Source organism: Ochlerotatus camptorhynchus, unplaced genomic scaffold (assembly GCF_037179485.1).
Source record: "Ochlerotatus camptorhynchus isolate MF236.1 unplaced genomic scaffold, CSIRO-AGI_Acam_v1.1 ptg000328l, whole genome shotgun sequence".
Taxonomy (NCBI): Eukaryota; Metazoa; Arthropoda; class Insecta; order Diptera; family Culicidae; genus Ochlerotatus; species Ochlerotatus camptorhynchus.
Genome location: NW_027040816.1, coordinates 6283875 through 6298042, shown reverse-complemented (window position 1 = coordinate 6298042; position 14168 = coordinate 6283875). Strand labels below are relative to the sequence as shown.

Genomic DNA, 14168 nt, shown 5'->3' with positions numbered 1-14168 from the left:
TCTAAAAGAGACTTCTAGAAGAGATTTTTAGAGGCTTCTAAAAGAGACTTCTAAAGGCTTCTAGAAGAGGCTTCTAAAAGTGGCTTCTAGAAGAGGCTTCTAGCAGAAACTTCTAGAAGAGATTTCTTTTTTTTTTATTAATTTATTTGATAAGGCTCAACCGAATTAACTTTACAGAGCCGAGGATTCTTGTTCACTATACAATACATCTTTAAACTATAGTCAAAGGGTACAACACAATAAACATTTTATCTGTCCAATAAACCGTTCTCGTGGAGGAGGGAACCGCTTCCATTGGTTTCATTCTATGACAGATTCGGCAACGAGGGTCAGAGCGCTTCCATTGCAGCAATGGACGCAAAACGTGGTCAGTACTCACACATTCATCTCGAAGCGGTTGCTTTCCAAAGTCGACGACGCAAAGAACTGCTGATGAAGAACAATGAGGAGGACCACACAATGATTGCTGCCGAGTAAACAGACGATCGCGTGACACACATTGAGAGTGATCTGCTTCTGTCGACAGCCGAGTGAACACTGTAGAAGAGATTTCTAAAAGAGGTTTCTAAAAGAGACGTCTAAATGAGGCTTCTAAAAGAGGAGTCTATAAGAGGCTTCTAAAAGAGGCTTCCACAAGAAGCTTCTACAAGAGACTTCAATAAGAGATTTTTAGAGCCTTCTAAAAGAGACGTCTAAAAGACGCTTCTAAAAGAGGCTTCAAGAAGAGGCTTCTAAAAGAGGCATCTAAAAGAGGCTTTTAAAGAGGCTTCTAAAAGAGACTTCTAGAAGAGATTTCTAAAAGAGGCTTCGAAGATACGTAAATGAGGCTTCTACAATAGGCTTCTAAAATAGGCTTCTAAAATAGGCTTCTAAAAAGGCTTCTGAAAGAGGCTTCAAGAAGAGGCTTCTAAAAGAGGCTTCTAAAAGAGGCTTCTCAAAGAGGCTTCTAAAAGAGGCTTCTAAAAGAGACTTATAGAAGAGATTTTAGAGGCTTCTAAAAGAGACGTCTTAAATTGGCTTCTAAAAGAGGTTTCTTAAAGAGGCTTTTAAAAGAGGTTTCTAAAAGAGAATTCTAGAAGAGATTTTTAGAGGCTTCTAAAAGAAGCTTCTAAAATAGGCTTCTAAAAGAGGCTTCTAAAAGAGGCTTCTAAAAGAGGCTTCTAAAAGAGGCTTCTCAAAGAGGCTTCTAAAAGAGGCTTCTCAAAGAGGCTTCTAAAAGAGGCTTCTAAAAGAGGCTTCTAAAAGAGGCTTCTCAAAGAGGCTTCTAAAAGAGGCTTCTAAAAGAGGCTTCTAAAAGAGGCTTCTAAAAGAGGCTTCTTACAGAGGCTTCTTATAGAGGCTAGAATATGCTTGCCCGTCGCTCCGCTCCTCTTACAAAAAACACTTGCAGAACGAACATCTGAGTAGCTACGCATTAATTGAGCGTTATGAGCAGTTCCAGGCCAAATAGTAAAACAAATGACTTTTAACGTGCTCTCTTGTCGTGCGGGATCTTTTTGGAAGTATTTCTGCTACCTAAAGCTACGCAAAATTTAAATAGCACTTTTCAGTGCTCAATATTACCTGTCTACCTCTACTTTTGACTTTTATTCCTCTTCGCTCCTTGTTTGAACCCTACCGCCATGGCACCTAAGTGCAAAAGTAAAGGACAATCGCTTGATCCCCCTTCTGATGAAATACAATTGAGCAATCAATTTGATACGCTTACGGATAATTATTTAGAATGATCCATCATCCAGGAAAAAATCCATCAAACATTCCCTATTGTGGTAACCACTTCCAAGTTCCATGCTCTTCGTACGAAACTTTTAAACTTCGTTCAATTTAAGTTTTCACTTCAAATTGGCCGTCGGAGTGAATGCCGTGTATTGGCTGAAACCTTGGACGGATTCAAACGTCTTCTCAAGTATCTTATCGAGAAGCCACACACATGTTTTACTTACGACACCAAAACTGAACGTGTGTTCAAGGTTGTCTTGAAAGGTCTGTCCAGTGGTGAGTCCCTGGATCAGATCAAAGATGAATTGACAAAATTACTTGGTGTTCAGCGAGTCCAAATAATCAAAATGAAAATGAAATCCCGCTTGGGTGATTCACGCAACGGAATTTCCAATGATTTTTATTTAGTTCACTTCAAGTCTAGTGAACTAAACAACCTTCAGACCTTAGAAAAAGCTAGCCTTATTCCCATGTCCGAGAGAAGTGGGAACACTTCTGGAAGACTTTGGGAAATTTCCAAAACCTCACCCAATGCCGTAAGTGCCAAGGATGGGGTCCTGGGACTAAACATGCCAGCTAAATGCATGAATTGTGGTGATTCCTTTCACACAAAGGACCACTGTCCTGTGAAGGAAGATCCTAAAAAAATTAAATGTTCAAATGACCTCTAACAACACCCAAAATATTTAGGCTTGAGAGTTCATAGAGTACCTGGCAGGTCCTGGAGATTATTGATTTCAATTGAGTTCTCGAAAGAGTTCCTGTAACTTCGTATTTTTTTTTCGGAATTTTGAGAAATCTGAAGTACCCGGAGTACCGTAATAATTGAAGAACTATGCTGAAAGAATTTCACGTGTCCCGAGAGGTTCAGGATGATCCTGTTGGTCACTGCAGCTCTGAGAGTGCCGGAAGTTCCCGGAATTTCTGTAAATCCAAAATTACCGACAGCTAAGTGAGCTCTGTCGGTTTTAGAAAATTTCCAGAAATATGAGTAGTTCTTTATGTTTCAGCAAATACCAAAGCTGAGAGAATTTGAATAGCTACAAAATATTAAATTTCTGAAAGAACTGGCAGCTATAAATAGCTATATGAAAATATTTATGCAAATATTGAAGCAGATTCAAAATGTTTGATTTCCTGTTCAAATATATCCCCTCATTCTCCTCTTCTTTTTAGCTAGGAATATTCCATCGGTTACTACAAATTTAGTGAGGAGCGGCCCTGTACTGATGACCCTACTGAAATATTGTTGAAAATATTAACATAAAAATATTGGTGTTAATAACACTAGTTTACAAAACATCATAAAAAGTGTGAACTTTAGTGGTTGACCAACGTTTCTAATGCAAAATCCTACGCTGAATTCAATGCCGTGGTCAGAAAAAATTAAAGTAGAGCCATTTTTGAGATATACATAAATTTTGATTTTTTGAATTTTGGACAAAAGTACGATTACTAAAATGTCAATATCTTTTGAACTAGTGCACCAATTTTAAATCTTTTTTTATGAAAATGAAACTAAATAAATTTGCTATCGTTCACTAGAATATTATGTCTTGATTAAAAATTTAATTTTGAAGTCATTTAAAAATTTACAGCATTTTTTTTATTTTTCCTGCGAATTTTCCATAAAAATCTTGTTTTAATCAACATTTTTAATGGGATAAAAAGATCCAAAAAATCATTCCATAATTTATTCTTAAAGTGCATTAAAAACTGGAGAAAATGAGCCTTTAATGGATGCAATCGGTTGGAAATTGTCGAAGTTATGAAATTTTTTGTAAAATCATGGAAATTGAATGTTCCAAGATTGGCCGTTGTCCCGCTCCTAGGTTCATGCACCACTTCCAGTAAGCTTTTCTGCGGACGTGTACGCATACGATGCATTTCACTAACACTACCAGCTGTCACGCAAAATTAAATGGGATATTTTCAACAATATAATTTACGCTAGTGTTTGTGAGACCGCTCGGCGAGAACCTAACGCAACCAACTCAATTTGACAGCTTTCTTTCTTTAACATTGCTTAACGATGTATACGACAAAACGTGAATTCAAGTGTAAAAATGATCCTCAAAAGTTTTGTTACGCGTGTGGCAACTATATATTTACAAAATCGGTCAATTTCACTGCTTCGTTGCAAACTGCATACAGGCTTTATTTTAAAATTGATCCTGGAGACTTTGACGAACCGTGGATACCAAAAGTATTATGTAGTTCGTGCAAAACGTGCTTGGCTAGGTGGATGTCAGGCGCAAGGTAAATTGATTTTTTGAATAACTTTCATATAAACAATTTATGTACAGCATGGTAGTGCTTTGTTCTTTCCTGATCGACATTATCTTACTTCATCTATTTTTGATAAGTGTTACCCAAGTAACAATCTAAATGCTTGGAAGATTTATTCTTATTTTATCATTGTTTTATCATAGCATCCCTTCCAGCCTGTGGTTGTATTACGGTTTTGTGTGCTTGTCATAAAATCAGGCCGTCAAGTCGTCTATAAAACTGTTTTATGACTACTAAATTAAAACTCAGACTTCATAGTTTTAACGGTAGCTGTAAGGTGGTTCTGCATCACTACTTATAACTGAAGAATAAAACCAAAACAAAACATACAATTTTGTTTTATGGTACATTTTTTATGACCGATATAAAACTTGAAGCAGTCTTAGACCTTCATTAAAGCTTCATTACAACTATCATCTTTATCAGAGGCCTAAGATTCACAGACAAGAAATATACTGCTACAATAAAAAATACTCTGAAATTTTTTGTCATTATAAAAAACAAATCTATTCAGATACGTGAAATGAAAACCCCTTCAGTGCTTCTGAACACAATGAAGATGAGACGATCGACAGTATGAAACAATATGGAGGAACTACAGTTATACGATCCCTACATAAGGCACAGTGCGGTGAAGGAGCTGTTAAAAATATTGAACAAGCGGCTTTCCGATACACTTCCGAAAGATCCACGAACCCTTCTTAAACAACGCCGACAGTTTCACTAAATCCGTTTGGAGATGGCCAGTATTGACATCACGGCTTCAAACCTTGTATTGAAAAAGCTTTTAGTGGATCCAATAAGCATTTCTTACATCTTGATTACAAGCGAAAATAGGAGGATCGCTTGGAATGTTGACTTTTTGACAGGTGGTCATGGTTTTTGTTTTGTTTTGATTCGCTGTACCGAATAAAACCAGCAAGCTAGTTATATAGCTTAAATATAACTTAACGCTCTCAATTTGGACTACGAAATGCTAAGATACAACCATTAGGTTTATGTTATGCTATAGAATTCCAATCTAGGAGAATATGTTATATTGAGGTATTTTTAAGGAGTAGCAAGTTATAACGAAAAAAATGTCGCCGTATGAACAAATTTCACACAGTATGAATAATTACGCTTTAATTGATAGGCAATAAAACACTTTCATACATCTATGTATAATTAAATAATATGTGACTGGTTATTGCTCAACAGTAGTATCAGTTTTGTACTAAATAGATAATCTTTGAATGACTCTTTAATGCATGGTGCTAATGTAGACAAATTAAAAATATCCCTATATTTTAGTATTCATATGGCGCACTAAATTTATGCTCCTATTTGGTATAATAATCACCATAAATATTGCACGGCATGCTGTGAAGCATATACAGATTGGTTTAAAATTATAAAAAAGTCGTCTTATTTGCAATGTACAATAATATCAGCCATTATTACCAACTGACAAGGATCATGATTTCACATCAAACATCGAAAGAATAAAACCACAATAAAATATTTCTCAATATTAACTATCATCCAAAAACCCCAACATAAAACCTTCAAAGTTGTCAAAATGTTTTGCGTATCATGTTTTATCAACTTCTTCAGGAGCGATTTATGCAGTTGTAATATAGTTTTATGGTAGTCATTAGAAGGCTGTTAAAACTTTCTGACCTGGAGGAGGTTTTTTCGTTTTCATTTTTAACAATCACGTCTAGAGTGTGATAAAACTGACATAAATCCTATGCTCCTAAAGTAGTTCGCATATCAAGTTTTAATGACTGCATTAAAACTGGGCCAATTGGCCATGACATGGCTGTATTGCGGTTCTCAGGAGATTGTTAAAGCAATGTGGTCGTCAGTGAAGGTTTTATAATTTGGTTATATCAACTGCTATAAAACTTAAATAAAACAAAAATTGTTGCTTGGGTAATGTCTTACTTACTAACTCACTTATTTGTTATCTGTCAGTCGCTATTTTTCCTTTGACATGCCCACCATATGGCGTCGACCGTTTTGTCATGCAACGGATTGTTATTTCTGCTTGACAAAAGTTAAGCAACAAGGACGTCACAAAACAGTTGAGTATCCACAAGTGGCTTCTATGACAAAACCTGTTCCACATTCAAGTTCGGTCCCGTATCCTGTTTATCCAAAGCGGAAACGAGCGCCCTCTGTTGAATCGACCGTTACAAAAAGTGAGGAGGAATTCAAGGAGGAATGCGAGGAAGACTTCGAGGTGGAATTGGAAAGAAACCCAAAACTGTTTACACAATCCGAATTTAATGATTTGGTGCGAGATCTCGACTTATCGAAGGAGAAATCCGAATTGCTGGCATCACGCTTGAAAGAACACAACATGCTGAGCAAGGAGGTCAAACTTTCTTGTCACAGGAATCGTCACAAGAAATTTGACAAATATTATTCTACAAAGGACAAGGCATGTTTTTGCCATGACGTAAACGGCTTGTTTGAAGAGTTTGGTGAGCCATATGATCCAGCTGAATGGCGTTTATTCATCGATAGCAGCAAGTTGAGCTTGAAAGCCGTTTTACTGCATCAAGGGAATGAGAAACCTTCTATTCCATTATGCCGTTAATATGAAGGAAACGTATGAATCAATGGCTCTATTGCTCAATTTGATAAATTACAATCAACACAATTGGAAAATTTGTTCCGATCTTAAAGTGGTTGCCATGTTGACTGGATTGCAACAGGGATACACAAAATATATGTGTTTTTTGTGTAAATGGGACAGTCGAGCTCGTAAGGAACACTACGTCCGAAAAGATTGGCCAAAACGGGATAATTTCACAATTGGTAAAGACAACGTTAAAAATGATCCTCTTGTGGTAAAAGAACGCATAATACTTCCACCACTACATATAAAACTTGGGCTATTCAAAAATTTCGTCAGAGCGTTGCAAAAAGAAGGGCCGGCATTCCAGTACTTGAAATCAGTATTTCCAAATTTATCTGACGCAAAGATAAAGGAAGGTGTATTTGTTGGCCCACAGATCAAAAAACTGCTCAATGATTCCGCATTCAATACAGTTTTGACACCAGATGAGGAAGAAGCGTGGAAATCGTTCCAGCGTGTTGTCACAACCTTTTTAGGAAATTTCAGAAGCCCAGATTATGAGAAAGCCGTCGATGAATTGCTCAAAAATTATGAGAAAATAAGTATAAATCAAAAATATTGTGTTTGTTACATATAATTAATTTCAAATCCTTTTATTTCACTGAACACAGGTGTGAATATGTCTTTGAAGATACATTTCCTACATTCTCACATGGATTTTTTCCCGGAAAATCTTGGTGACGAGAGTGATGAGCACGGCGAACGTTTTCACCAACAAATGAAGATGATGGAACGTCGTTACCAAGGGTTTTGGGATGAAGCAGTCATGGTTGACTATTGTTGGTTTCTGATTCGAGAAACAAGTTCAAAACATCGAAGACAAAGTCATTCGATTCTAAATCATTTTTAATAAAACCTAAATAAATTTCTTTTGTATCAACTCGGTTTGAAATCCTGATATGCCTTAATCAAATTGATATGTAGAGAAAAGAATCTCCCATGAAAACTTTACATGCGATTTGGATGCTTACAACGACACCTAGAAAAGGAACTCTAAAGCTGTTGTATTTCAGCAACATTTTTAAGTGTTTTACAAAAATGCTCATAACTTCGACAATTTCCAACCGATTTCATCCATTGAAGGCTCATTTTCTCCGGTTTTGAATGGACTTTGAGAATAAATTATGGAATGATTTTTTGAATCTTTTTATCCCATTAAAAATGTTGATTAAAACAAGATTTTTATGGAAAATTCGCAGGAAAAAAAAAAAAAATGCTGTAAATTTTTAAATGACTTCAAAATTAAATTTTTAATAAAGACATAATACTGTAGTGAACGATAGCTTTTTATTTAGCTTCATTTTCATAAAAAAAGATTTAAAATTAGTGCACTAGTTCAAAAGATATTGACATTTTAGTAATCGTACTTTTGTCCAAAATTCAAAGAATCAAAATTTTTGTATATCTTAAAAATGGCTCTACTTTAATTTTTTCTGACAACGGCATTGAATTCAGCGTAGGATTTTGCATTGGAAATGATCATCACCTTACCGAGTTCAAAAATGCTGTAAACTAGTGTAATGAGCAGTTCCACGCCAAATGACGAATCAAAAAAATCGACCCTCGCCAATTTAAGCCATTATTTTGAAAAAAAATTCAAGATCCTAAATGGCTAAATTTTAGCCAGGTTAGTAAATCATTGCCCATAACAAACAATTACGAGAAGTTTCATACAAATTTGCCTGGAACTGCATAAATATATCTTCTGTAAGAGCACTGTACTAATAAAAGAAAGGCGACCGTTTTAAGTTTAATTTACTTACCAACATACATGTAGTTCAATATGAATTACTAAGCATCACGTACCTGAAAAGGAAGAAAATAATGCACCATAAATATCTCTTTCGTTAAACATTCAATCGTGAACATAAACCGACATCATAAGCTGAAATATATCTCAACAATGTTTGTGACACGCATTCAACAAATGCGATTCCAAAATTTGATTAAACGAAACGCACCACCGATTGTCAAATTACCCCTAAAGTTTCAATTTCCAATTTAATATGCTAATTTCCCGAAACGGAATCGTCACCCCAACAAAAAAAAACCTGAATTAATCCACCTATGGTGAGCTCTCACCCTTCTTACTAATATGTATTCCGGCAAAAGGGCTCATGTGATGTGGTGTGGTTGTTGAATTCTCATGGGATTTGACGTATGGCATGATGGATTTTGACCTCCGGGCATACCCGAAACATGTCCGGATGGGGCGGGGCCAGTATGGTCCAGCCTGGGCACTCCAAATGATTACCGTTGAACTAGATTTTTTGAATTCTCATGTGATTTGAGGTATCGCGTGATGAATTATGACCCTAGTCAAAAACTGGTCACTTTCCCGGAAGTACCCGGAACGGGAACGGATGTAGCCAGCGTGGTTTTGAGAATTTAATATGACATATTATTCCGGCCATAGCTCCGGAACCAATTGGCTGATTCCAAAAATATTCAAAAGCATTTCATTTAGCGGTCGCTGCTTCCAATGCGGTTCAGTGAGTTTCAATATGTTGACATTGTCTGATCTCGTCGAGCTGAGTCGAATGGTATATGACACTCGACCCTCCGAGCCTCGGTTCAAAAGTCAGAATTTCCACGCCGTATGTATACCCTTCTCTGTAAGAAGGGTAAAAAGCAGACAACAAATCAATCAACACTCACTTTCCCGAACCTATACACCCAAAAATCAGATGAGAAAAATTTCAAATCACATTCCAGGTGAAATGATGATAGCTTGCCCCATGGCATAAATAAATAAATATTCTCCCACGCTTCCTGCACTGAGCATCAACAATAAAGGGGTGAATGACGACGACGACGACGACGAGGCAACTCATCATCACCATCATTCATCGTTTGATTGGTTCTCAACGAGCATTAATCACATTATCAGGCAAACACACATAAGCACATACACACACACACACACACACACTCATCAGTAGAGGAAGTTCGATCTGCAAATCGCTAGCAGCTTATCACGGGGATTAACAAACGATATCATGTATGTGTGTGGGTGTGTGTTCGTCTGTCCGTCGATTATGATGAGGACGATGATTATGATTGCATAAGTGGTTGATCCCCTGAATACAGTTTCTATAGAGTCCGAAAGTGCGGAAGGGGAAATGGACCGGAGCCAAATTAGTGACCACTTGTCTGACTTGGGTGCGAGTGGGCGTAGATCGACATGAAAATCTCCCACTGACAGGAGCCAAAGCTCATGGATTGAGTGTGTGTGCTTGTAAGTAAGGATAGGGGATTAGAGCAAGCAACACCACCAACCACCACAGCTGCTGCCAACTGACCTAGGGCAAATCCTTTTCGCAATAAATCTCACAACGGGTGATCCGATGCCGTAAGCTGAAAAAGCTGCCCTTTGTTAGCTTGTCGGTGTTAATTTCAAGGACTTCCCGCCGGGAAGTTTATGTTCAACCGAGGAAGCGTTACAACTTAATTAGTTCACTCGATAAGGTTTTGTTTTACAATTTCTGGATGGGCGGTTTTTACTGGTCGTAATGAGGCGTTCGAGCCAAAATTTGAATTTTCAGTCCGATATCTCTCATTTCACGCTCGTTATTCAAATTAAGCCACACAAATTTCCTCGCTCGTTATTTCTACTCGTTCAACCAAACTAAAGAAAACTTTCCGGTAACAAAATCCATTAAATTATTTGTTTGGTTATTTCAAGAACATAATTCCGTACAACTGCCATCGCCTGACAACGAGCGGAAAATTATCAAACTCGAACCTTGGCCAACCGTCATCGGTGGGCGGCCTCGGAAGAAATAAATTAAATTTGTTGTTCTGCTCCTCAAACTTTGAGCAAAGCCACCACGACCAACGCGGCCGGTGGCGACGGTGGTGGCCAATTAACCCCTTGAAAAGTTCCTCCAACCTTTGCATCGAATTCAAGAGAGGGATGATAATTGAAACCTAGCTGTTGACATTCCGCGAAAGTCCCAATCCCAGACCGGCGGCGGTGGCGGCGGCCGGGTCGAGACACTTCAAATCAAGTCGAAAATTGTGATGACTTTTCACCCCAACCAACCAACCAACCAGGAGAAGAGCAGTCCTCAACATCAAGAACCACTCGACGGCCGCGCGACGACGACGACGTGTCTAGTTTTCTCTCGCAAAGAAGCACAGAACGTTTACGGTAATAATCCTACGCTGGGTTGTTTGCTTTGGTTGGGTTTGTCGTGCGAGTGTGGTGCGAGACTCGCTGCGGGACATTTCATTTCCGGTGGTGTCACGTGCATTTCAACCAAGGAATACGAATTAGATGCAAACAAATCGCATCGCATTAAGCTGTACCTATCAGCGTGTACCAGGAGGCAAAGGTTGGTGACGAAATTATGGTCGAAGTAGGATTTGAATGGGGATGGCAGGTTTGATAAATTTAATTAGAAACTGACGGTGGTGGTTTGGGGTATGGCAAAATGGAAGGACGCACAGGTGGCGTTCCGAGAGAGCGAGAGAAAGAGGAGATTTTGAAGGCTACAATATCCCCTTCCAATTTAAAAACCTGCTATTTTAAAAGCATCCAAAGACTTTCAAATTAAGTACATATCAAAATCGGGTTTGAAATAATCGAATGTAATCTTCTGTAAGAACAACTTTTCTGAGAAATATCAAAACTTTTAAAAAACCGTGTCCAAAACTGCATTATCAAATATCATTTATAAAAATTCCCATTCAATCCCACACATCACCCGCTGACCGTAACTATGACAATGGTCCAAGTCCCAGTCAGAGATAACAGCCAACTGCTGATAACAACGCCGAAACGAAAACACCAAACACACACTCACATTCCACTTCACTCACTGTGGAGGAAGCCAGCGGCAATGGCCTCGGTTGGACTGCTGCTATCGCTACTCGCCATTGCAATCATTTGGAACGCTTCTCTCCTGCGAAGCGAAGCTGCCAACATACTGGGCGTTCTGCCGACATGGGCCAAATCCCACTACATTATCGGTGCCGAATACCTCCGGACGGTGGCACTGGTAGGCCATAATGTGACTGTGATTACACCGTTCTCCCTCCGGGATGCTCCGCCAAACTATCATGAATTTGTGATGGACGGAATTCTGGATGCTTCCTCAGGTGAGTAAATCTATGACATACGAGTATTGAACTCAAAATGGCAGAAATTTCTTTCAAGGTCTGGAAAAGAATTACTTCAAGTATAAGGATGGATCATTCTTGATGATTTTGTCGATGCTGTACAATGACCTAGCGGACACGACCTGCAGTTTTGTTCTACAGCATCCCAAGGTTGTAGCCCTGATGAACTCGGATCAGCGCTTCGACGCAGTGATAGTGGAAACCTTCATGACGGAATCGATTTACGGATTGGCTCAGCACTTCAACGCTCCATTGATCGTGTTTTCCACTCTGGGCGGTAACCTTTGGACCAACGGACTTGTAGGAGCTCCAGCTCCCTACTCGCATGTAGCCCATCTGATGCTAGGGCTAACGGATCACATGAACTTCTGGCAGAGGATGCTCAATACGGCTGTTGGAGTCGGGGAGCAGATCTACTACGAAGCGGTGTACCTACCGAAACAGAAACGGTTCTACGAACAGGCGTTCCCCCGGGCAAGAATTCCTTTTGAACAACAGATGAAAAACGTTTCGCTAGTACTACTGAATCAACACTTTGCTTTGAGTAGTCCTCGAGCGTATCCGCCCAACATGGTTGAGGTCGGAGGTATTCACGTGCGGGAGGTTCAACCGCTGCCTGAGGTGAGTTGTTTGTGAGGTTTCCTTATGCAAATGTTGAATAATCTTCGTTTTAGGATCTTAAGCGATTTCTGGACGAAGCGCAGTACGGAGTCATCTACTTCTGCATGGGATCTCACATTCAATCGAAGCATTTTCCTACCGATAAGCGAGACGCCTTTATCAAAGTTTTCTCCCAAGTGAAGCAGCGGATCCTGTGGAAATTTGAAGACGAAACGATGGCAAATCTTCCACACAACGTCCTGATACGCTCGTGGATGCCTCAAAACGACATCCTAGCTCACCCGAACGTCAAACTCTTCATGACCCACGGAGGCCTACTCGGAACTACGGAGGCCCTGTACCATGGAAAACCAATTGTTGGGATTCCCATCTTTGGCGATCAGCTGATGAACGTTGAGAAGGCCGTTCGATCCGGATACGGTCTCAAGCTGGATTACGAGCTTATCGGGGAGGCGAGTGTCAGAAAGGTGATCGATACGGTACTAGGAGATCGATCGTACACAGAACGAGCTCGTCGGATATCCCGCTGGTTTCACGATAAACCGTTGACGGCCTCGGAAACAGCTGTCTACTGGACGGTGTATGTGATACGGCATCGGGGAGCGCAGCAACTGCAATCGCCTGCGGTCCATTTGAACCTGGTGCAGTATCATCTGATCGATGTCTACGGGGTTTTGCTGGGTGTGCTATTGCTGAATTTGGCGGTAGTTTGCATGATTTTTAAGATGCTTCAGAAGCTATGCACGAAGTCCCGTAAAAGTAAAGAAGACTAACGTCTTAAGACCAATCCAAATGTTCAACAGTTTAGGTTCATTCAATGAAGAATAGGTCAACTTAACAGGCTCAGATTCGTTTGAAACTTTCCACAATTACAACAAATAAAATATTGCGTTTTCGATATTTTTTAATAAATCATTGCACGAAAACATCGCACCTAATCGAAGTGACGTCTGAGACAAAGTTGAAGGGAAATAAAGACTTCATAGAAAATATAAACAATTAAAACATATTAGTCATTTATCGATAAAAAAATCCAAAAAGTAACAAAACTTAATAACATACAATTTTTGAATGGAATAATTTTGTAATACACTCTTAATAATTCTGAACTTACGCTCTTTTTTTTCGCCTCTATTTTTGATCTTGTGATCTCAATTTGCAACTAATTATAACGTAACACCTAACTCCGCTAGGTGGCGCTAGTGAACATTCGAAGGGTATATGTTTGTGCTGCTGTATCTCAAGATCCTGACTATTTAGACGGATAATCTTTTCGGCAAAGATGATCAGGAGGTCAAGGACTGTTGGATTATGGACAGAACAATTCAGAATTCCTCCACTAGGTGGCGCTTGTGAGCATTCGAAGTGTATATTTTTGTGCTGCTGTATCTCAAGATCCTGACTATTTAGACGGATAATCTTTTCGGCAAAGATGATCAGGAGGTCAAGGACTGTTGGATTATGGACAGAACAATTCAGAATTCCTCCACTAGGTGGCGCTTGTGAGCATTCGAAGTGTATATTTTTGTGCTGCTGTATCTCAAGATCCTGACTATTTAGACGGATGATTTCTTCGGCAAAGATGATCAGGAGGTCAAGGACTATAGGATGATGGACAGAACAATTCGGAATCCCTCCACTAGGTGGCGCTAGTGAGCATTCAAAGTGTATATTTTTGTGCTGCTGTATCTCAAGATCCTGACTATTTAGACGGATGATTTCTTCGGCAAAGATGATCAGGAGGTCAAGGACTATAGGATGATGGACAGAACAATTCGGAATTCCT

General features: G+C 39.2%; 2 protein-coding genes across 7 annotated transcripts in view; one reads left to right on the top strand and one right to left on the bottom strand.

Moving 5' to 3' along the window:
* LOC135708135 (calmodulin-binding transcription activator 1-like) overlaps nt 1-14168 on the bottom strand; it is a 592813-nt gene that overhangs the window by 334467 nt on the left and 244178 nt on the right. The gene's annotated exons all lie outside the window — the stretch shown is intronic.
* On the top strand, nt 11447-13345 carry LOC135708219 (UDP-glucosyltransferase 2-like). The gene is made up of 3 exons (XM_065230223.1): nt 11447-11740; nt 11799-12382; nt 12436-13345. Exons 1-3 carry the CDS (start codon nt 11482-11484, stop codon nt 13153-13155), a joined length of 1563 nt encoding a protein of 520 aa, XP_065086295.1. The 5' UTR covers nt 11447-11481; the 3' UTR covers nt 13156-13345.